We start from the raw sequence: 22,533 nt of genomic DNA on the forward strand, positions 1-22,533 counted from the left end.
ATTCTACTGTACCCTTCTAAAGTTCATAGTCTTTATTCCTTCTAAACGATCATTTTATTATTGACCTCAAAAGGCTGCTCAAGAGAATTCAAGATGGATGCGGTAAAGGAAAATGTAGTTTTACTCCTAGCAAAACCCAAGTATGAAGAGAGGCACGGTCTTCAATTATAATTGATCCAAAAACAACATCTCTTTTCCCAATTTCAGTAAATTTCATTTCCTTTTCAAGGAAAAGAGTGAGATCAATGACCAAAAAGATCTGGAGTACCCAAAATGAACATCCACATTCCAAGGAAATGGAGGAGCATATCAGTTGAATGAAAAGCATCCAATGTCAAAGGGTTTTCCCAATTCAACTAATATCCATCCAAGGTTCAAGGTCAACAGTCAAGTAGCAAAATTTTAATTGTTTTTTTTTCTTGATTATGAGGACCTGGAAGTTTCGTTGAGCATCTCTTATACGTAGAACTCTAGATAGCTTTCCTAACAGGAACAGTTGTTTTCCGTTCACATGAAAGGATTTTCAAGAAAGGATAACGGTACAACTCATTTATTCTTCTTAGCATCAAGATAATATCACATCTGACCGAAGGTTCAACATCGGACAAGGCTTTGAAAGCATCAAATTTACTTCGAATCGAACACCAGAATCCTTGGGTGAAAATGCCCAGTCCAAGTCGAAACTCTATGGAACACTGTTTCCACTGGAATCGTCACCCAGGAACAGACTGTTCAAATTGCAATCGTCCGAGGTCCAGAACTCTTCAAATTGATCCTTGGTGTAGAACTGTTGGTAACCCGACTCTTTGAAGTAATTGATGTGATCGCACAGTCGACACATGGTGGTGATCGGGAACTGGAACTCCCCAGTGTCCACGAAACGAAAGAATTGGTTATAATTATGGTCGTTTAAATCCAATTCGTGCAAATAATTGGCCAACTCTTGTGGGCCTTTGAAATCGTCAATGTGAATGAACGAATCCAAGGGGCCCAAGATTTCGTAGGCCTCCTTTTGGGCACCCATCACTGCAATGGACAAAACAGTAGTAAATACGAGAAGTTACTCCATACGTCAGTTTTGCCAAGCAACCAACACCAACAGAGTTAGAAAGAGCCTTTTGATGAATTAAAATGTGAAATTTTAAGGGATTTTTTTTTAAACAAAGCATGCGCACTCTGACGAGTAAGGCAAACACTTTTTTGCGGACATCCTTAACGCGTTTGGGAATGAAATTCTCAGTAGTTCAAAACGAAAAACGTATAATCTTATTTAACTTTAAATTCATTTGTCTGACCAAAATAGTTGAAGTATTGAAAGATTGCAACATTGTCCTCGTGACATGGGTTGTAGTAGGTTATCAATCCGTTCTGAAACTTAGAGCTACAAAGATTCATAACTAATAGGCGAAGTACTGTGGTTTTGAAGCAAAGACCTATAATCTACATCAATTCTTTGAAATTGATCCGTTTTTGAAGACCTGAACTGAAGTTCCATGGTCAAAAATCAAGGAAGTCTAGTGAACATAATCTCTGGTATTTGCAGATGTTTTTCTACACTCTACCGTACTTGATATACTTTTTTATTTTGCAGACTTGCGTACCGCTAAGTCTGTACTGAGAATATAATCTCCAGTACTTTAACTTTCGAGCGAAAAGTTTAAGTTTCAATGTGCCTATTGAAACATTGTTTATATGTAACAAAAGCAATTGAATTTCTGCATGACTAGCTTTCGAATTTTGCATTTGAACTGTCAAATTAAGATATTTTGTGTCAAGTTTACAAGAAAAGGAAAACCGTTATATTTTATCATTTGCCAGAAGTGAATTTTCTATCTTTTCTAACAACAATTCCTAGTTGAAAGGCGCATAATTAGAGCGCCAATTCAATTTCGAGAACTTTTTATCCCAAGAAAGGGCAAGGTTGGGTGTGAAAGATGTTAAACATTGCGTAATGCTGATCAAAATATAACGCAACCTCATGCATTAATATAGTTTCATATCAGTTAAATCAGTCTTGAATATGGAACTTAGATATACTGTAATCTCAATTTCTCGGAATCATTCAACATACCTATAGGGATAACCGATTGCATTTGAGCGACGTCAAAGTAAGTTGTCGTGACGTAATCACGACAACTAATCTCTTCAAAGGCCAAGACGAACTTATAATCGCTTATGACCCCGCGACGGCCTTCGTTGTTATGAGTACTGTGGTCCACTTGATGGACCTTTCCGCTTTGATCATAGCAATGACCAATGATATCCAAGGCAATGTTCTGGCTCAAATCCTTGGCATACTTCATTCGGTTATTAATCGAGTGACAGGGACCATCAATCAACCAAAGGACCTTCCGGGTCTTGCCTTGGGCAAAGTTTTTCCGAACCATCCGTGGACTGGGATTGCCTTCAGACAACCAGAAATTGAACGGAGTAAAGATGTCCGAATTTGGCTTGTAGGTCATGGTAAAGTTAAACCCGTAATTCCGAAAGGTCATAAAGCTCAACGGAAACTCATAAGGATTTCGTTGGGAAAAAAGAACCCACGCGAGGTCTTTGGAACGCTTGTCCGCCGCTCTAGTCCACCAAGAGGGATCCCTCTGCAAATTGGCAGCTTGAACTGTGAACACAACAGCATCTCCCTTGTGAGGGATTGAGAGGGGAACCGATTGGTTCGTGATATAATGGGTTTGGACCCGGCAATTCCGAAAATGCGGACACTCGTCAAATCCGGTGTGGAACTCGTGCTCGTGCCAATCGAAGGATTTTTCCTTGACGATGTGGATCACCCGATCTTCAGTGGATGATGACACAAATCTCTCGCCGCGGGACAACCTCTCCGATGGTTCCATGACCCGATCTCCCGGAGAGGACTCGGATGTGAAGAAATAGACGATTGACAATACATTGGTGAGAAGCACCAATGAAATAGTGATCTTGATCGTGTCTGACGTGAACCATGTTCCAGGCTTCATGGTGAAGAACTGACCAGCACTCGGACTTTCTCAGCACCTCTCCTCTCCCAAAACGTTATTTTCGAATCAAAACACCGCATTGTTCAAGTCCACTTTCTTGCCGAGAAACGAACGATGGTGCATGTGTCTACGTACGGCTGACCATATACGTACGTAGGTAGATTCAGTACTATTATACATGCCGTACGTAGCAGCGCATGCACGAGAGTGGTCGATGGTTGGTGGTTCCGTAGGAAGTCGTTCACCCCGTGAATGCTGAGTACAATGACGTTTCACCTGCAACACCCAATTCGAGTCAATGTGGATGTGCTGTTCTGTAGCTTTGGAAGAGGAGTCTTATGGATTCGAATTGTTGCTCGAAAAGGTATTGATTTTAGAAGTGGAGAGTGAATTGATCATTTTTGGTCATGTCACTTGAAACGATTGTTTCTTGATAAGGTCACATTGAGGCAGTTGGTTCAATATTGATCGTGATATCACGACCATAACCTTCGTAATAACTGCCTTAGTTGGCCATGAAAGAATAAAAAAGAAGTTGGTGCATTGTAATAGAAAGTATTACAATGCATTATGTAGTGCACCTAATACTTACGCTGTCTCATCTAAAGGGTCATTGAACTCGTCATTTGTTGAAATTCTGAACCGTCTGCCTAAGAACATTATTTATCAATGACAGCAATGAAATATACGATAATTCACTAGAAAGTTACTGAATTCCCCAACGTGCTGCAGTAAAATGTTGCGAATTAAAGTATTTAATAGATGAATAGGTCTGAGGCTTGCATGGTTTTTGTTGTACATGGGATCTGTCAACCTTGGTCTTCAAAAGCATCCACTAGCTTTGTCCCAACCCAGGATTTAGTGTCAATTCTAATGACCGTAGAGGCTTAATGTGCATTTTGAGAGCACCTCCAAGCCCTCGTGAATCCAGGCTAATTCGAACAATGAAGTCCAATTCTCTTCTTTCTCGGGCTCCTTCATTGTTTAATTTGCTTGCCTCTAATATTCGGAGGGAAAACGTAGGCCTTGTTGATCCGGTTGCATCTTTCAAGTCAGACTTGGACAAATTTTTAGACAGCATTCCAGATCAACCCCACATTCAAGGACTAGCTCGGTCTGCCAACTCAAATTCATTGAAAGGTATTAAATAGACGAATTATGACCTTTCATTTTAATAGTACTGGGGATGACATGCCTTGTAGCGGTTAGAAAAGCCCGTGAAAAACCAAACCAAAAAAAGTTGACTCATCAAGCTTTAGTTTTGTTCCATAATCATGTTCTTTACGGTCAAAATGTTGTGTTTAGTTATTGTACTGGGTCGAGTTGTCCGGACACCTTCCTAGGGTATTACCTATATGTGTTCACTACAAGCTCTCTTTGGCCTGAACTATTGGGAGTGCAGTTCCCTCCCTAGAGCTCTAGTAGCTTGAATCCTCTCTGTGTGAGACAACATTTTCATTGTTTGATTTTGGAACCCTCTGATTCATCCTAAAGAATCACTAACCTGGAAGATCATAATTCCCGATTGTTCTACTTAATGATCAGGCCGAGGTGTTATGTTGACGTCCTTACATATTATTAGCTGACAACAAATCCGCGTGAATCATAGTCAGTGGTGCCATGTACTCATTTGTATCATATTTGATGATAAGATCCGGGTTGAAGCGGATGCTTCTCATGATCTGAGCTGTGCGTACTTGAGCAATCCTTGATCTCGTACAATGTAGGCCTTTGAAGATTATCAGCATCCAGCTTCGGCACCTTGCATGCTCATGAAACATAATGATGAATATTCAAATCAACTTCATGAATGAATCAAAAAACGCAATGCGGACCCAGATACTGGATTGAGTCTCTTCAAAGTTCTAATCGTTAAGTCGCATTGTAAGTGTAACTGTAACGACAGTTTATCTTAAAGGATTTCGATGGGGGGGAGGGGGATGTGTCTGAAATTGATAGAAAAGAAACATCGTGGTATTTCAATGTTGTTTAATGATGCTTTTTTTTCAATTTCATTACGATACAATGAGATGAAGGGCAATTCAGGCGAAGACTAGAGGGCCATAGTTTTGATCCTTCAATCTAATGCTAAAACATCATCTAAAATGAAATGCAAAAATTGATGCAAGCCAGCATTTTGAATTTTGCAGTCAGTTGCTTATAAAACGAAGCTTAATTCACATTCCAGTCTCATTTGTAATGACCGATCACACTTATCAATTTATCATAAGCGAGATAATAGGCACAAGCTGAGCATGCTCATATCTCTGAACTAATCCTTCCTACAGTCACGTTGGGCAAGTACTGTGGCCTGGCAGCAAATTAGTTATTATATTCTCAGATCACATTCTCCATCAACAACCTACAGGTGACTTGAACTAAAAGCCCCGTTGGCTTTTAAAATGGTCACGTTTGACATCGCCGAAACCACCGAGAGCTTCGAACCACAACCGGAACACAATGGGCCCCAATCCATCGAAAACGGTGCCCCCGTGGAGAAATGGGACGCCTTCATTGTAAGATTGAGCCTTGATAACCCTGTTTTTTATTTGCATTGCTTACTTCAACTGCGTTTTATGGTAGGCCGAACCTCCTGCCATTGATACGGGGTCAGAAGCGGCGATGGTTTGGGTGCGGAGGTTTGAGAAGCTCATGTTGATTATCGCTTACATTCTCACGTTCGCCATTGTCATAACGGGTGTGGTGGTTGGCAAGGGCGTCACCATGTTCATGATTGCCCAGGTAAGGGTCCAGAAGCTTGGAATGTTGACGTTATCTCTGAAGTTTTTGATTGATTTACGAGTGACCGTGAGGTTGTTTGACGTAGTTAACGCTTACTTTGCATCTAGGTCTCACCTGTGGACTCGCGGGTACTTCCGTATTGCAAAAAGGGCGGGCAGATCATTGATAAGACCAAGGATTATGAAATCAAGAAAGATCGCGCCCTTTATGCCGATTCCATCGAAACCGAACAAGTGGCATGGGTGTGGTGTCTGTTCTTCGCATTTGCAATTCCGGAAGTACTCAGCTTTCTCCGTGCCTCTCGGATATTACTGTTTAAGAAATGGGAGAGACCAAAATTCTTGGACTTCTTCTTCGTCCTGGTGATGGAAGTGCTCCATGTCATTGGCGTCAGCATGCTAGTGTTCTTGGCGCTCCCCCAGTTGGATAGCACTCATGCTTTGGCCTTGACCAACTGTCTGGCGGTGATCCCCGGGATCATGTTGATTCTTTCCCGTGAGCCTAAACGTCCCAAAGTAGTTGACAATCAAAACGAAAACGAAAACGAAGAAAATGAAGAAAATGAGAATGGAGGAAATGGCCAAGGAAATCAAAGTGTAAAAATGCCGTGGGTCAAAGTTGGCGTTGACGCCTTGGCGATTCTAGCTCAGCTTAGTGGGGCCTTGACGTGGCCTATTCTTCAATGGAGCAAAAGCTCTGATACCGCAGAAATGAAGTATGCTTGGGCTGTGCCGTTGGGAATTATCCTGGCTTCAGCTGGATGGTGGGAGTGCTTTGTGACTGAGCACTCCAAAGTTCCCATCGTTAAGATCTTGCACGGCGTCCGTGTCCGCATGATTGATGGCACCAGGTATTTCACCTACCTCTGGATCTCCGTCATCAAAGTGTTGGTCTTTTTCGTGGTCATGTGGCTCATTGTGATGTTCAATGGAGTCCTGATTGAGCCACTGAACATCTTCAGCAAGTTCACAGAGTCCTTCAATCAGCATGGGTTCAATGTCACAGAAATCGAAGACCAAATCCTTGGAGGCTCAAGGGTGACTGAAGATGCATTTGAGACCAAGTATGAGGCCACTATAATGACTCAAAGATTGATCCCTTTGTACGTACTCTTGATCCAAGTTGGTTGTACTTATGGAGCCTACATCTTCTCCAAGTTCGCTTGCAAGGTCCAGATTCAAGAATTCAGTTTTGCCCTCCCCCTATCAATGGCAGTTCCGGCCTGCATGACCTTTGTTCTGGTTGGCTGTGGTTTCCGAGCTGCCGACGAATGTGCTTTCTATGGCGTTGTTCCCGACAACCTCTTTTTTGAGTGCCCAGCTATCGGAGATTACCTGTCTTACTTGTGGAACGAACACATGTGGTTATGGGCTTTATGGTTCCTTTCCCAGCTCTGGATTACGATGCACATCTGGAGCCCCAGATCGACTCGTTTGGCCTCGACGGAAGAGATCTTTGGAACACCAATGTATTGTTCACTGTTCATTGACCAGTCTCTCACCTTGAACCGAAGACACGATGGCAAGAATGATTTCACCTTTGAAGACATGCAAGCTGATGAGCAAGACGAGGCTCAGTTTAACGCTAGCCCCTCCACAACGTTCGGAGAGGATGAACAGGCCAAGAGGAGTGACGTTAAGAGCAAAGACAAGGTGACCAAGATCTACGGTTGTGCCACAATGTGGCATGAAACCAAAGATGAGATGATCGAGATGTTGAAATCAGTCTTCCGGATTGACAAAGATTACGCTCAGCGCAAGGTCAACCAAGAATACTATAAAACCATTGACAAGGATTTCTACGAGTGGGAGACTCACATCTTCTTCGACGACGCCTTTGAGGTGGACCTGGAGTTCGATGGTGGTACTCGGAATGTGGTCAATTCGTTCGTGAAGCTCTTGGTCCGAGTCATGGACGAGGCTGCCTCCTACGTGCACGGTCGAAACGTCATGGTTCGTTCGTTGGCCACGTTGGCCTTCAGATATTATCCTTCTCAGTTCTGAACTAACCTCCATTACAGGTGAAACCTCCGACAAAATATCCCGCTCCTCATGGGGGTCGATTGGTGTGGACCCTGCCGGGTAAAACAAAAATCGTCTGCCATCTCAAGGACAAGGATCTGATTCGACATAAGAAACGGTGGTCTCAATGCATGTACATGTACTACTTGCTCGGATACAAAATCATGGAACTGGCCTGCTCCACACAGCGGAAGGAGGTGCTTGCTGAGAACACCTTTATCTTGGCCTTGGACGGTGACATTGATTTCCAACCCAATGCTGTCACCCGGTTGGTAGATTTGATGAAAAAGAACGAGAAATTGGGAGCAGCTTGCGGGCGAATTCATCCCACGGGTAAGAATCCGCCCCTGGCGACTTCTCCATCGTTCGCTGACAACATGAGGGTCTTCTTTCAGGATCGGGTTTCATGCAATGGTATCAACGATTTGAATACGCCATTGGTCATTGGCTGCAGAAATCCACGGAGCACGTTCTTGGATGCGTGTTGTGCTCTCCGGGATGCTTCTCGTTGTTCCGAGCCCAAGCTCTCATGGATAAAAATGTGATGAAGATGTACACGACCAAATCTGAAAAGGCCATGGACTTTGTCCAATTTGATCAGGGGGAAGACCGGTGGTTGTGCACTCTTCTGCTGCAAAGAGGATGGCGTGTGGAGTACTCGGCAGCTAGTGATGCTTTCACTGGTAAGGTGTAAGGTAAGAGCTGGACGACTCCAGGATTACGATTCGAGTGTCTCTGTTGCAGCTTGTCCCGAAGGGTTTGACGAGTTCTACAACCAAAGGCGCAGATGGATGCCTTCGACCATTGCCAACATTTTCGACGTACTCTCCGATTACAAGAGTGTGACCAAGCAAAACGACGACATTTCGATATTTTATATCGCTTATCAGGTATGCGGGAGGTTGGCATCTTCCCCTTTTAGGGAAACTTCTCAATGGGAAAACGTCCCAAATATATACATTTGCAGATGATGATGATGGTTGGAACAGTTCTGGGACCCGGGACCATTTTTCTCATGATCGTTGGAGCCTTCACAGCCGCATTCAGCATCTCCAATTGGACGTCGTTCCTCGTGAACCTCATTCCTTTACTGGCCTTTATGTTTGTTTGCTTTGCTCTCGATTCCAAGATCCAGCTGTACATGGCCCAAATTATGAGTGCGGTGTATGCTCTAGTCATGATGGCAGTGATGGTGGGCATCATGTTGCAGGTGAGAAAATTGGATCAAGGAACTCTTGAAAACGTGACGTTGATCACATTTGGACGGACGCATGATTATTGAACCGATTTCAGATCCGAGAGGACGGCTTTTTGGCTCCAACGACACTCTCGATTGTATTGGTGGGCGGATCTTTCATTCTGGGGGCCATTGTTCATCCTCAAGAGTTTTGGTGCTTACCGTACGGACTGATCTACTACATCACGATTCCATCCATGTACTTACTGTTGGTCATCTACTCGATTTTCAACATGAATGTCGTCTCTTGGGGTACGAGAGAAATGCCGAAGAAGAAGAGCAAGGCCGAAATTGAAGAGGAAAAGAAGAAGGAAGAGGAACTGAAGAAAGAAACCAACAAAAAGAAAAAGGACGGAAGTCTTCTCGGGTTCTTGATGAACCAGACGGACAAGTCGGAGAAAGGCAGCGTCGAGTTTTCCTTTGCCAACCTATTCAAGTGCATGTGCTTCACTCACGAAGAGGCTGATGATCCCAAGAAGCAATTGGTCAAGATTGCAGCCTCTTTGGAGCAGGTTAATGCTAGATTGGGAAAGATTGAACAAGATGGTCCTGGTAATGGAGGCCCTCTTGGCGCTGGATTCAGAAGGCGATCGAGCACCGGACGACGGGTGTCCCGAGGATCGTTCACTGCTCCAGTCCCGTTGCCCGTAAATGAGAAGCCAAGTGAGGGATCCCTTCCCGAAGTTAATCATCTGATGGAGCAATCCATGGACTCTTCCGATTCAGACTCCGAAAGTAATAATAATAGCAGCGATGAAGAAGAATCCGCCAATTTCTGGATCCATGATCGAGAACTGGGCAATGGCCAAGATAATGTGTTGAAGGGGTCCGAAATCATCTTTTGGAGGAAGCTCATCGAAAGATATCTCCAGCCCTTGAGGAAGAACGAGGAAAAAGAGAAAAAGCAAGCCCAAGAGCTCTTGGATCTGAGGAACCAGATGGTTTTCAGTTTCTTCATGTTGAACGCCGTTTTCGTGGTGGTGGTCTTTCTTCTACAACAACAGAAGGATCTGCTCTTCATTCGTTGGCCATTAGGAGCCAAGGCCAATGTCACGTATATTGGACCCAAGGTCGGTCGAGTCCTCAAGAATGCGTTCATTCTTGGCCAACTATCACTCATACTCGTTTTGTTGCTATTTCAGACCAACCCAGTGGTGGAAGTTGATTACGAATACTTGGAACTGGAGCCCATTGGTGTCGTGTTTGTGGTGTTTTTTGCATTCATCCTCATTTTGCAAGTTATTGGAATGCTGTTCCATAGATGGGGAACAATGAGCCAAATTATTTCCACCACTAGACTGTTAACCCGGGTACAGTTGTCCACAACTTCCACTATTCATTTGGCCTAGGTTTCGAGGCTTGGTTCTTTGCCCTTCCGCCAGAGTCTTTTATCTGCGGGACAAAGGAACCTCGCTCACCCAAACCTCGACAAAAGGGCAACTTGTTGCTAATCGATGGCCTTCTTGATGAGTATGCCAGGGAAAAATATTGCATTCTGACGTCGAGAAGACATGTGAGAGAGCTGAAATTTTGTTCTTCAAAGGGCCCAAACTAGCTCAAACGAAGCTTTTGTATTGAGAAACGTCATGAGAAGCGTCCAAAACCGGTTTTCGTCAATCTTCTTGCTTGCCCTCTCAACGACAAAATGCAATGTTTTTCCTCGCCTTTGTGATAAGTTTTGAACTCAATGAAATCAGCTATTTAAAGCTTTAAAGCTTGAAGAACCTCTGGTAGGGCTCCCAATAAAAACGGAAAAGGATACAAAAATAGAACACCCAAGATCGGGAACGAGTTTTAAAGCAGCCCTGGTTCCGAGACCTAGAAAGTCACGTTTTGCCACTTATTTTACCGGTTTTGATTTGACTTGTGTGCACTCATTCGCTAGTGATGGGAGCCCTAACCGAGGTCCTTGAAGCTAAAAGGCTGACATTCCGGATCGAAACACATCGCTAATTGGTATTTATCAATTTTAGTCGGTCACAGGTAAAGAGGAGGTCGACGCCAGGGGACTCAAGGTCGTGAAATTGGTCTCCGATGAACCCACAGAAGAGAGAGCAAGTTACAAGAAAGTCCGACCAAACATGGGGCGACGTGGCACGGTTCACAATTTGTTAGAAAAACAACAGGAAAAATCGACAAGTGGCCCTCTCGACTTGCAAGGTGATATCAAACGCAAGATAATGACAATGGGTGAGTAGGGTTGTTCTGGGATGGTCTTCACTAGTGCCTTTCTTTGAATGGGGAAATTCAATCTTTCAGACCCTGAGCATCCAGCCTTTAAAAGACTTTCAGTGAGCCAGAGCGGAATTGCTGAGTTCCAACGAAGGGCGAGTATTTCAATAATGCAAGACCAAGGGCAACCGATTTTGGAGAGGGAAAGGCGCCGTTCAATCCTCGTGGAGAATTTAGACCCGGTAAATGCTGGCAGATGGACTGACTGTTATTTTATATATCACGTGCCTCCTGGACTTATTTGTAATGTTCTTTTAGGGCGTCTACAATATGGGCCTGGTCGGTGACGATGAAGTTTCAAGGGATGCGGACAGTGATAACTCTCAAGAATAGGATCATTTTGAATCATTATGACGAGGAACAGAGGCACCGTGTTGTAAATTATGTATATGTAGTCACTGATGTAATATGTAAAGTTTGAACCTCCGCCCTTCCCAGAGAATTATCAAAATGTAAAAAAAATATTTTGGAGTTTTATTAGAAAACGGCATCGGCAAGTAGTAAGAGAAATTGGCGACATACATATATAAGGCTATATCTTTATCAACGTAAGTGAACGCACATCTTATGAGTAAAGAACAAACCCTAACAATTCATGCACCTTTAAGAAGAGTGTCGATGATAGTAGTAGTAATGGTCGAAGTAGTGGTAGCAATTGTAGACACTTCTTGATAAGATTGGCAATGAGGACACTCGTCACACTTCAAGTGGATGCTGAAGCACTCGATGGATCATGATGTCAGTTTTATTGAGCACATAGTTGTTGTCCTTGAATAATTTGTCTGCTAGAACCCGGGGAGATTCTCATTCATCCATCGCAAACAACATACACTCTGGCAAGACTCGATTATCTCAAAGTTTTGCAAATTCAAACGAGGAACAAAAAAAGGAGCGGGAAAGAAAGCCGTCATGGGAACCCTGAGTCAAATTTCGCGCCCAAACAAGATAACAACAGTCAGGTTCGCAGTGGGGTCAGCTGTTCAGAGACGCCCGATTTCAAGTTTCTGTTGGTAGTACCTAGGGACATGGAGATTTGACGGGTAGAGATCCCAAGAGGGGCGTGTCTGAGATGGCTGAGGGGGAAGGTGATTGAAAGGGATAGACATGAGTATTATTGCACTAGGACTGGTGGTGAGCGAAGACTGGTTTCATGAGGGAATTGTAGAAAATAAGTATATTGTTTGCAAAAAAGAAACAGTTGCTTAGAAATTGCGTCATTCCATGGACGCTGCTGTTCAAAGAGAAATATATGCACATTTTAACTTTTGAAAATCATTTCTTTCGGTTTTTTGTTGAGGTCCTTTGCCAGTCAGTTGACAAGAGGAGCGTGAGGTTCAGTTGAAGCTTTCTTGAGTTGGAAAAGGTCAACTGAACCTCATTTTTGAGGGGGATTTCTGGTTGTGATCAGGGCAGATCAACATCATTGACATATAAGGCATCGCGTACAAATTCGAGGGTTGAGAGGTTGTTGTTGGTAAGTGGTAAAAGAAGATTCCTTGCTTACGGGGTGGTTGTTGAAAACAAAATTTGGAATGAGTAAATTATGGAGTATTTCAGTTAGAGCCGGAGAATGTACTCACGATGGTTGATGTTGAAATCAAGTTGATGTGGGGAAAAAGAAAAAAAAGGAGCAGCACGTGTGTGTCATTATCGGAGAATGGGCTTATAGACTAGATTAAGGCTAGAGCAAGGCTTTTTGTACGACCTTGCGTTGATCTTGAGTATGAGTGACTATGTTGGTATTCTTTGAGCTTTGGACTGTCTTTGTTTAGGCCTCTTCCTCCTCCTCTTCGTCATCGACCTCCTTTTCCTTGTAGAAGATCTCCTCAGACTCACGATCGCAGATCAAGAGCACCAAGGACATGAACATCAGGATAAATGCGGCCCAAGAAGCGCCATAACCAAATCCGAAGGTCCAAACGCGACGTTTGCCTGGAAAATAGATAGAAGGGGAAAATGTCAAGGTATCGCTCAAGTGAAGATCACTCATGTGGTTAATGTCACGCCCAATAACAAGTTATGGAACACAGAGCCAATAGCCAAACGTATCGGGGTCAGCAGATTCACTCTTTGACGAACCGGTGTGATCGAGCTCGTCGGGAATGCCGTTGTTATTATCATCATCGTCCATGTCGTCGTAGATGCCGTCATTATCGTCATCCATGTCCTCGGAATCGGGCACACCGTCGCCATCGGTGTCGATCTCTTCATCTTCATCGAGAATGCCGTCATTGTCGTCATCATCGTCTTCATGATCCAGAATGCCGTCTCCATCGAGATCGCCATCCTCTGCAGCATCTGGGATACCATCGCCATCATCGTCGTTGTCCTTGGAATCTTCAATGCCATCACCATCGTCATCATTGTCTTGGTCGTCGGGGATCCCGTCACCATCGGAGTCATTGTCGATGTTATCAGGGATACCATCATTGTCATCATCGTTGTCAAGGTCGTCTGTGATGCCATCATTATCGTCATCGTCGTCTTCGTCGTCGGGAATGCCATCGTTATCATCATCGTTGTCGATCTTATCGTCCACGCCATCGCCATCTTGGTCATCGATATCCTTAATCAAATGCTGACCCCAGGTATCCAATTCGTCGGGAATGCCATCATTGTCGTCATCTTTGTCGATTCTGTCGGGGATGCCATCATTATCGTCATCTTGGTCGAGATGGTCAGGCTTGCCATCATTGTCATCATCGTCATCGGCGTAATCCATGATCCCATCGCCATCGAAGTCGATGGATCCCGAGTAAGCCAGAACAGAGCCACCATCATTGACCTCGAATCTCTTGGCTAAAATCAAATGCACACATGTGGATCGCCAGGCTCGAGGGCAAATTTTCAAATAATAACGACTCGAAATGCAGGAATGCTGTTCATTTTTTGTCTGTCAATTCGCCACAGCCCAATAGGAAGGGATCACCTTCATCTTGAATTTGATTTGCAAGGCATGGTGCAAGCAATTTCTTTCGCTCACTATCCTGCCTTCGTGCCTTTGATTTTCTGCCAAATCTCCATTCTGTCGCTTGATTTGAAGGGCGATGAAGGTACTTCTAGCTAAACGAGGTTTCTCAACACATGGCTTTGGATCTATTGTCTTTTTCTAACATCAAGTAAGTGAGTATTTGCTCCTCAGTTGGACCCATGCTCTTGCCTGGCATCAATAATATTGCTTAGTAGTTCTTACCTCCTTTAAGTTCCTTGGAAAACGACACCGGGTAGTAGATCAAAGCCACAAGCAAGAAGATGCCTGAAATACAAGAGAAGCCCTTATTTAATTTGTTCGATTGGTCTTTGACTGCAAGTCAAAGTACTTACAAGCAATAACCAATGAATAGATGGCTACTCGATAGTATTTGTACTTCTTGTTGGGATCTGTACTTCTCAAACCAAGTCCAGTTAAGAGAGTTCCAAAGAAGTCCGTGAAGCAGACCACGATGATAAGGCCTGCGGTCACCTTGATGTATCCTATGAAAACGTGGGTATTTATTAACCACGATATAACCTTCTGACATTCAAGTACATTCATGTCAAGTTTTAAGTGGATTTAGATTAAAGTTTCTGAATGGAAACCGAAATCATGTTTTTATGTTAAAAGTGTGTGATACAATCAAAATGTGAAATTGCACTGTAAAATACTGTTTCACAATCAGTGCCATATTTGAGCCAAGATATAAGGTACCTCTTTAGTTAGGTTTTTTTTTACCTGCATCGTGAGCTCTGTGGCACCCAGGAACGGGTTTCTGGCCAAAGGGCAATGGCGTGGGTGCTCCGTCATCAACACACTGTTCCCAAAGACCCTCTCTCCAACCCTCAGCCATGACCCAGTCTGTGGTGGCACAACAGGCCACCATGAAGAACGTGGTTATGAAGCAGCATGTGAAAGCAATCACCTGAAATAATGATAATTTGGTTATAAAATTCGAAGCACTTTGTTCAGTCCCACAATGCCCAACCTGGGTGTCACACATTGTTTTACGTAGGAAAACTAATGTGGACAACTGTACATTAGAGATTTTCCTCCAAAACTGCTGTCACTTTCCAAAAATGAGCCTTTGACAAATGGAACCGTCTCTCTGGCGCTCCAATGGTGAATTGAGCTGTTGGCCTTGGTTTTACCCTCCTTTTTCCATTGAGATGGAAGTGGAATGGGAAAGGTTTCATACGGTTTTTATGAACTCCCCATCCTTTGGATGTCTCATTTAGCCATGAGCTACCAGCAATATCATCATTCCAAGTTCGAAGTGAGAGACCCATTTCCTCATTATATCTGCCATTTTCATCCAAGGTACAAAGGGAGAAGATATGCGCCCAAGTCTCAGCTCCTGTAGGTCAATGAGGCATAGAAGGGAGAGGAAAAAAGTCAAGTCCCAGAGAGTCATCAAGTCAACCACCTAGCCAGTATATTCCTTTGTGTCCATCCCTTGAGACCAAGTCCTTGACCAAGGATGCTTATGTTCCATGTTGCCCATGTTATACCCCATGTTATGGCAACATTCTGTCCCCGTCGACATTTGAGAATTAGACTCCTGCAATTGACCTAGAGTTGCCGAGTTTTTCACTCTGTCAATCACTCTTGGGTCGTCTTAGGTAAGGGAACAACGATAGGAAAAAGAGAGCCTGAGTTTTGTGCAAGTGTGAGAACAACTTTGCATTCAACATTCTCCGTCCAGATGATTTTTGGCCCAGTGCCTGATTGAATTTTTACCCTTGGCCAATGTGCTGTTCCATCAGCGTGCTTCAATGCCTCAGTGCCAACAGCAGCCCCCTAGAAACGAGCTTCGGGAAGATCCAGTGGAAAGCGAAGCGAATGGGCGCCTGCAGCCAGGCTGCAGGTAGGGGGCACGAGAGGTCCGAAACGAGCGAAAAAGACAAGGTTACCTCGCTGAGTCAGGATTGCCCCGAGACTTGGGACAGTTCCCACGTCTTTTGGCGTAGACTGAATATTTCAAGACAGAAGTCATGCAAGGCTTACTGGACAGGGGGCGACTTCATATGATTGGGGGGCAATCCATGTTCACTTGGCTGAGTGGACTGATGGAGCCGTATCAAAGATTACTAATGGGACAAGGGAACGGACATGGAGGAGAGACACCTTGATGGAGCCTTACCTTCATGGGACGCGTCACCGTGATGGTTTCGATGGTGATAGCCATTTTGGCTCGTGGAAGAGATACTCTGGAATGGGAGAGGGTTGATATGAATGCAATGATGGGTTCAGATTTCAGTGTTCACTGCACGCATCTGAGGGTGGAAAAACGTGTTACTCAATATGCATCAGTTGGTTCAGTAATTGCTCATGAAACATTTGCAAATTCCTTTGGCTCTCGAAGAACGGGCTGGCTGAAAAAAATCATTCTTGAGGAGTGAGTAATCACATCTCGCTGAGCTGGTTGACCCAAGTAACAAGCCTTAAATTTCCAAAAGATATGGCCTATCCTTACAAAAAGTCGTCGGCCCTTTCAAAAATAACTTGAACCGTGTCGTGCCCATGCCTTGATTTTAAGGAAAATTGATCAGCCGACTTAACTCAAAGCTACTTATACATTCAACTTAGAATTGTTATTGTTGGTCTGTATTGCAAGTTTTATTCCAAGCTCAATCGACAATCCTTTTGCTTGAACGTTGAAGAGTAAGATGATCCTCCATAGTTACTTACTGAAGTTATGCAACACACAATCCTGGTCAAAGATTCGTCTATCTGGTTCTTGGAATCTCCCCGACAACCCTTAGGCCATTTCCAGGCAGCACTGGTTGGTCAGGACTGGATTGGATGTCAGAAACACACTTCTGGGCCTTGGTACGTTCAAGTGGAAATCTCCCCCTCTGGATTCACCACTCTCAAGTTGCCGCCAACCACTGTGCTACCTCACTCATGCAACAAACTCAGAGGACAGAACTACTTTGTCCTGATGAGCAACCAAGACACATTCAAGCTTGCTCCTCACTCACTCACTCAATGCTCCAGGCTGCCCTCCGGAGACTCTTGAACATGTGCTGTTCAAGCAAAGGCTGCGGAGCAGGATCACTCAGGGAGGAGGGGGGACAGGAGAAAGTTTCCACCTGAATAGGTGGAACATGGACTTAGTGGCGGGTGCTCACGAGTACTACTCCTTGGACTCGTTTTGGCCTAAGTATGGGGTGACTGTGTCTCAACTTCTGGATTCAGCCATCATCAAAGATATTGGGAACATCCTCTTTGAGGAACCGCGTTCTTAGCTACATCGCAGGGTGATTTTTTTGTAATCTGAACTTGATATGACCCTGTATGCAGTGGTCACCCTTTTCTTAAGCATCTATCGAATGGAACACCTGTCCAAACGTTGTCCCTTAACATGAAGAGGACATATCTCAGGTGGACTCGGCTGTAGCTGTCACCTATATTTCACGCAGGCCAAGTGAGTAACTGAAGGATTCCAAGGTCTCGTTCAGACCAAGGACCTGGAGTCATTATTTCAGTTGTCGGGTTGGGCATAAATGGGAATTTCGGGAATCATATGTAAAATAGCACGCTGGAGGTGGAAGAACATGATCCGACATTGGACCTGGATTGGATTGAATCGAACGGTCTCATCATCTTCTGGAGAACCTTCACGATCCATCCAGACTTTCATGTCTATCGTTTTCGATCGGTAATATACGAGCCTTGAGTGTACGGTATTTGTAAGGCATCGAGTGAGTGGAGTGTACTAGGGTAGAGTGGGTGCTCAAGTAAAAATAACTGGGCCCATTGTGATGTGGCAAGGCGCCGGCCTTCACTACTCACTCTCGTGTCCTGGCCAAGTTCAGATCTGCTCGAATATGTCGTCGAGGCTACTCTCTTGAGACTTGAAGGCAAGGATGCTAAGATATGTTGAGAAACTCCGAGCTTTTTATTGTACAGCGCTTTATGTCTGAAAGTGGTTGTGTGCTTATGATCCCAGCTGATGCTCAAGAATTAATGTTTTTTTTTAAATATTATATTGCATTTGGGATGCCAGGGTCAGAGGGATGAGCCTCGCTCGGGCAGTGAATTCAGCCATCAAATCCTCCATACATAGTTCCAATAGATAGTGTCACATCCATCACATCAAATTGGTTCTCCATGAACTTTCCTGATAAAGCGAGATCCTCTCTTAGGGCGGCTTTAAACTAGGATGGAAAACCAAGATTGAATCTGGTTTGAGGATTGAAATTGGAGAAGCGCTGAGACAAGGTCGGTAAATGACTTGAGTCCAGCAGAGGGCTCACAACATTTTATTGACACAAAATAGCTATTTTCTTATTTGACTTTCAAAAACATCTAAGTGAAATATTTGGCACATATACATTAATGTGTTTGAAAAGTTAAATCAAAAACAAACATTGTGTTTATGATGTTTACTTACATTTACAAAACTAAAGGGGTTGAAGAGAGCAAAGGCTGTAATCCAATTTCCATCAATTAAAGGGGTTCTGCATCATTTCAAACTATCAGCCATAAGGGCCTGGTATTGAAGGACTGAGATCATTTCATTATTTTCTTGCCGCCAGCAGAAACAAGAGTGTCATAGGTTGTTTGTGATGTCAAATCCATTGTGAATAGTTTGGGTCATAGCGTATTTTTTGCTGCCTTTGAACCAATTCTTGGCATGAAAGTTCGGGGACGTGCCAGGCTCTGGTATCCAGAGGCCGTGTTTAAATCCTCAATTTTGACCATTGGATGGCCATTTGACTCATTGGTTTGACAGTTGTACTTGTTTTCCCTCATTGGCCTCTAAATAATGTTGTGCAAAAGAAAAGCATCACTTTAATGTCTGAGAAAATATGAGGCTTACATCATAGTAACACGCCATGTTGAAACAGAAGTGGGCATCTTGGTGCTCTCAGATACACAGCGCTTTATCAACAATAATCGGCACAACAGCTAATGCAGTGCATAAATCTCGTCCTAATCAAGAGTTATTACAACTCAAAGACACAGTACAACTGGCCAAGGGGTTGAATTTACAGATAATCCAAGCCAGCAACAGCTTGTTGGAACAAGCCCATAGGACGGGGTGAAATCATGGATTGGCTACCCACGTGATGAAAGCAGTCACCTCGAAAGTAGTAAAATTGCAGGTACTCTCCACTACTTACAACTACGAGTACTTCAGACAAGAGAAGGTGAACATTTTCGGAAGGCACAATGGGAAAGCTTCTTTCATTGAGCGAAAGACGATCCGAAGATAACCCAAACCTTGTGAGAAGAAATTGGCAGAGGTGTCAACTATCATAAGGATCCGATCGCTTGTACTCTCAACGAGTACAGTTATTTCAGAGCAACGTCCTTTTAATTCCTCTGAAAGGGACGAAATATTGTGCTTAAAACCAAATACTAGGATTAAGGGGCCACAATTGGCGTGTCGCAAACGAAATGAACTTGAGGACAGGCATGCACCAAGTGGATCAAAATGTTCTCCAGATCCTAACGACATTCATGCACGTTACGATGGACCCCGATTTTGAAATCAATTTCCCTTTACGACGAATTTGACTCGGACATGCTCACGGTAGTTTTTCCTTGGCATGAATTGCCGAGCTCTGACTTTGTGTAGGGACGACTGATATGGGAGGGGGGGGGAGAAGGTATCGCTTTGGCCAACAATTAACGTTGCCACTTACAATTTTGAATGCAGAATTCATTGATGACAATGCGAGACGGACCGAGGAAAATTGATCGCCAGCCCGTCCATTTCTAGCTTTTGTCTCAATTCACGGTACACTTAATACTAGATAGTGTACTGTAGAAGAAAACAATCGTAGTAATGTCGGGGTGTTGCTTCGCAGATTTGGTATTGTGAAGTAAAGTTTTCGACAAATCTTAAAACGATACGAAATGCTACTGAGTGTATAATGTGTGTACTCTTGTCTCGATTTCAGTTTGACATAGTGGTCTAAAGCAATCAAAGTTGAATTTGATTCGGAAACTCAAGTTCTGAAGAGAGGGAAATGTCACTTGTTTAGTTTAGTTGAAGGGCCAAAAGTTTTACTTGTTGCTTCTTGGTAGAATACTTTTTTAAGAATTACCTTACCTCAACATCGCATTCCATTTTCGTCACCAATTGACAAGGTTTTTTTCTTATCTTTAAAGAAACCCCCATACCGGTTATTTTTTTTTAACCAGATTTGTGTGCTAAACTACCCCTGATATATGAAGCTGCGGGCTTGTTTGGATGTTTCATAGAAATTAAACCCACGCAAATATGGTTTCTTTGAACGACAAAGTCACCTGCCGAACGTTTTGTTGACTTTCAAGCAATGATATCGATTCAAAACTGAAGTTGATATCAGAACGTGCATAGTTGTAAAGTGCGAATTCATGCAACGAGCGAACTCGTCTAAGTAACAAATGCGGGGAAAGTCATTAATACCTGATATGATTTGTGAACAATAATCTTTTTGCAAAGACCTCCCATTAACGAAGAGGTTGCGTGAGCCAAACCCGTTCTTATCCTCTTGAGGGACTCTCCTTACTGTAAAGAAGCACCCTTTTGTTCGAAATCAAGTTGCATTGAACTATTTGCGTGGAATTTCTTTTTGAACACGTTCTACACACACTTCAACAAAGATAAAAGTTAAGATTATCCGAATAAATATAGAGTCAAAGCGCGCTTCAATGGAACTGGAGGGGTTATTTGCTTGTTCTTTACAAAGGTGGCTGTAAGGGAACACCCGACCCTCAACAAGCTAGATGGTCCTGCAAGCATTTACTGACAAATCAATTCCCAATTTTGCAATAATCCAAAATGACTGTTAAGACATTGGGTCTGCTCGTTCTGGTCACCTACCAACAACACCTCTTGAGAATCTTTGGGGGCTGATGAGTGAAGGACAAGAGCGTTAGTTCTCAGCCAGACGGACCATCGTGCGGACTGACGGGGTACGAAATCGATATCGATAATGAACCAAAACCGACACCAACTCTATACATTTTTCCAATGTAATCTAACCAGTCAATAAATATGTTTTAGGTCAACCCTCATAAATTGGACAACCATACTTTTCAACTGTAACCTTTCATGCAAATCTTGAGAGCTTTCTCTCAATGTAACAAACAATAATACTTTAAAACTACTAAAGATAGCTCGAGCCATTCGGCTCCAGAACAAAGTAATAAATAAACGAGTCCTTTTCACTCTCATCTGCCTCCACTCATTGCGGACAAACAAACGTAGAAACGACAGAATCCGCTCTAGGATGCCAGACTTTATCAAGGGATTATTAAATGAACAACTCATTGCTCAAGTGGTATCAATAGATCTCGAAAAAAAGTTAAAGTCAAAAAGGAAAAAATAATTGAGCCAAATTTCCAATTTTACACTTTTATTCGCCATTTTTCCATTCGACTCTCTTTCGACTCAATTTCTCACAATTTTTCCCATTTCACGGCCTTTTTTGCCCTTTTATTGTCATTTGGGTCCTTTTCTGCTTCCTTCTTAACTTGTTGTGCCTTGTTTGGGACGTTTTAATTTGCTTTTGTGCAGCATTATCCGATGAAGGATTAAATCCTCATCCAGAAATTCCTTTTGGTTTGGGTTTTCATTGGCTTTACTAACCGGTACAAAGAATGCAGTCCCTGGTATAATTAAAATGGAAAGATTAACATTTGCAAAGCTGTTGCCACTTCAACTTTAAATAATATTTGGTTTACCAATGAATTTGAATATCAAATTCAACAAGTAGGTGGCATGTTACATGTATACAATAGATAGCTCTCTGTTAATCTCTCTTTGGATGTCAAGAATGTTTGTAATTTTACCCTTGTGGGATGTGAAAGGTCTCTCAGAGGCATTAATAGGGTATTTACGGTGTTAGAATGGATCAGCTAGAAGTTGTTCCACGAAAAACACCTTGCTAAAGTCAGGCATCTTAGAGCGCATAGACTCCTTTAAGTAGTGCCTGAAATGTACAGTTTTGCAATTTTTTGTGATTAACTTAAAAGCAAAACTTTTTCAAAACTTGCTTTTGGCTCTTTTAGCACTATTTAATGGAAAAAAATGATGATAGTAAAGTAGGCGGCATGTTACAAGAATACAATAAATAGCTCTGTTAATCCCTCTTTGGATGTCAAGAATGTTTGTAATTTTACCCTAGTAGAATGTGAAAGGTCTCTCAAAGGAATTAATGGTGTATTTACGGTGTTGGAATGGATCATTTATAAGTTGTTCCCCAAAAAACACTTTACACAAGGTGGGCATCTTGGAGTGTATTGACTCCTTTAAGTAGTAATTGAATGATGATATCTGCACAAATTTTTGGAGGTGTCTACGGCACTTTTCAATACAGTAAAGGTACTAAAAACCCAAGATACAAAGCAAAA

The 22,533-nt window shown here is 43.1% G+C and overlaps 3 protein-coding genes across 3 annotated transcripts; 1 reads left to right on the forward strand and 2 right to left on the reverse strand.

Moving 5' to 3' along the window:
• Positions 1–534: 534 nt before the first annotated feature.
• LOC131882664 (glycoprotein 3-alpha-L-fucosyltransferase A-like) lies at positions 535–5,674 on the reverse strand. Its single transcript, XM_059229888.1, has 3 exons — positions 5,535–5,674; positions 2,072–3,248; positions 535–1,026 (listed from the first exon to the last, which is right to left on the reverse strand). The coding sequence occupies exons 2-3, from the start codon at positions 2,970–2,972 to the stop codon at positions 686–688; spliced, it is 1,242 nt and encodes a 413-aa protein (XP_059085871.1). The 5' UTR covers positions 2,973–3,248; positions 5,535–5,674; the 3' UTR covers positions 535–685.
• LOC131882662 (chitin synthase chs-2-like) lies at positions 5,283–12,808 on the forward strand. Its single transcript, XM_059229886.1, has 12 exons — positions 5,283–5,488; positions 5,556–5,714; positions 5,822–7,666; positions 7,735–8,068; positions 8,131–8,418; positions 8,480–8,625; positions 8,703–8,945; positions 9,029–10,042; positions 10,115–10,282; positions 10,946–11,162; positions 11,232–11,386; positions 11,463–12,808. Exons 1-12 carry the CDS (start codon positions 5,375–5,377, stop codon positions 11,535–11,537), a joined length of 4,758 nt encoding a protein of 1,585 aa, XP_059085869.1. The 5' UTR covers positions 5,283–5,374; the 3' UTR covers positions 11,538–12,808.
• LOC131882663 (protein ecdysoneless homolog) lies at positions 11,658–17,238 on the reverse strand. The gene is made up of 7 exons (XM_059229887.1): positions 16,870–17,238; positions 16,322–16,388; positions 14,917–15,103; positions 14,529–14,678; positions 14,398–14,460; positions 13,284–14,003; positions 11,658–13,136 (listed from the first exon to the last, which is right to left on the reverse strand). The coding sequence occupies exons 2-7, from the start codon at positions 16,364–16,366 to the stop codon at positions 12,973–12,975; spliced, it is 1,329 nt and encodes a 442-aa protein (XP_059085870.1). The 5' UTR covers positions 16,367–16,388; positions 16,870–17,238; the 3' UTR covers positions 11,658–12,972.
• Positions 17,239–22,533: the final 5,295 nt, after the last annotated feature.

Source organism: Tigriopus californicus, chromosome 6, assembly GCF_007210705.1.
Source record: "Tigriopus californicus strain San Diego chromosome 6, Tcal_SD_v2.1, whole genome shotgun sequence".
Lineage (NCBI taxonomy): Eukaryota > Metazoa > Arthropoda > Copepoda > Harpacticoida > Harpacticidae > Tigriopus > Tigriopus californicus.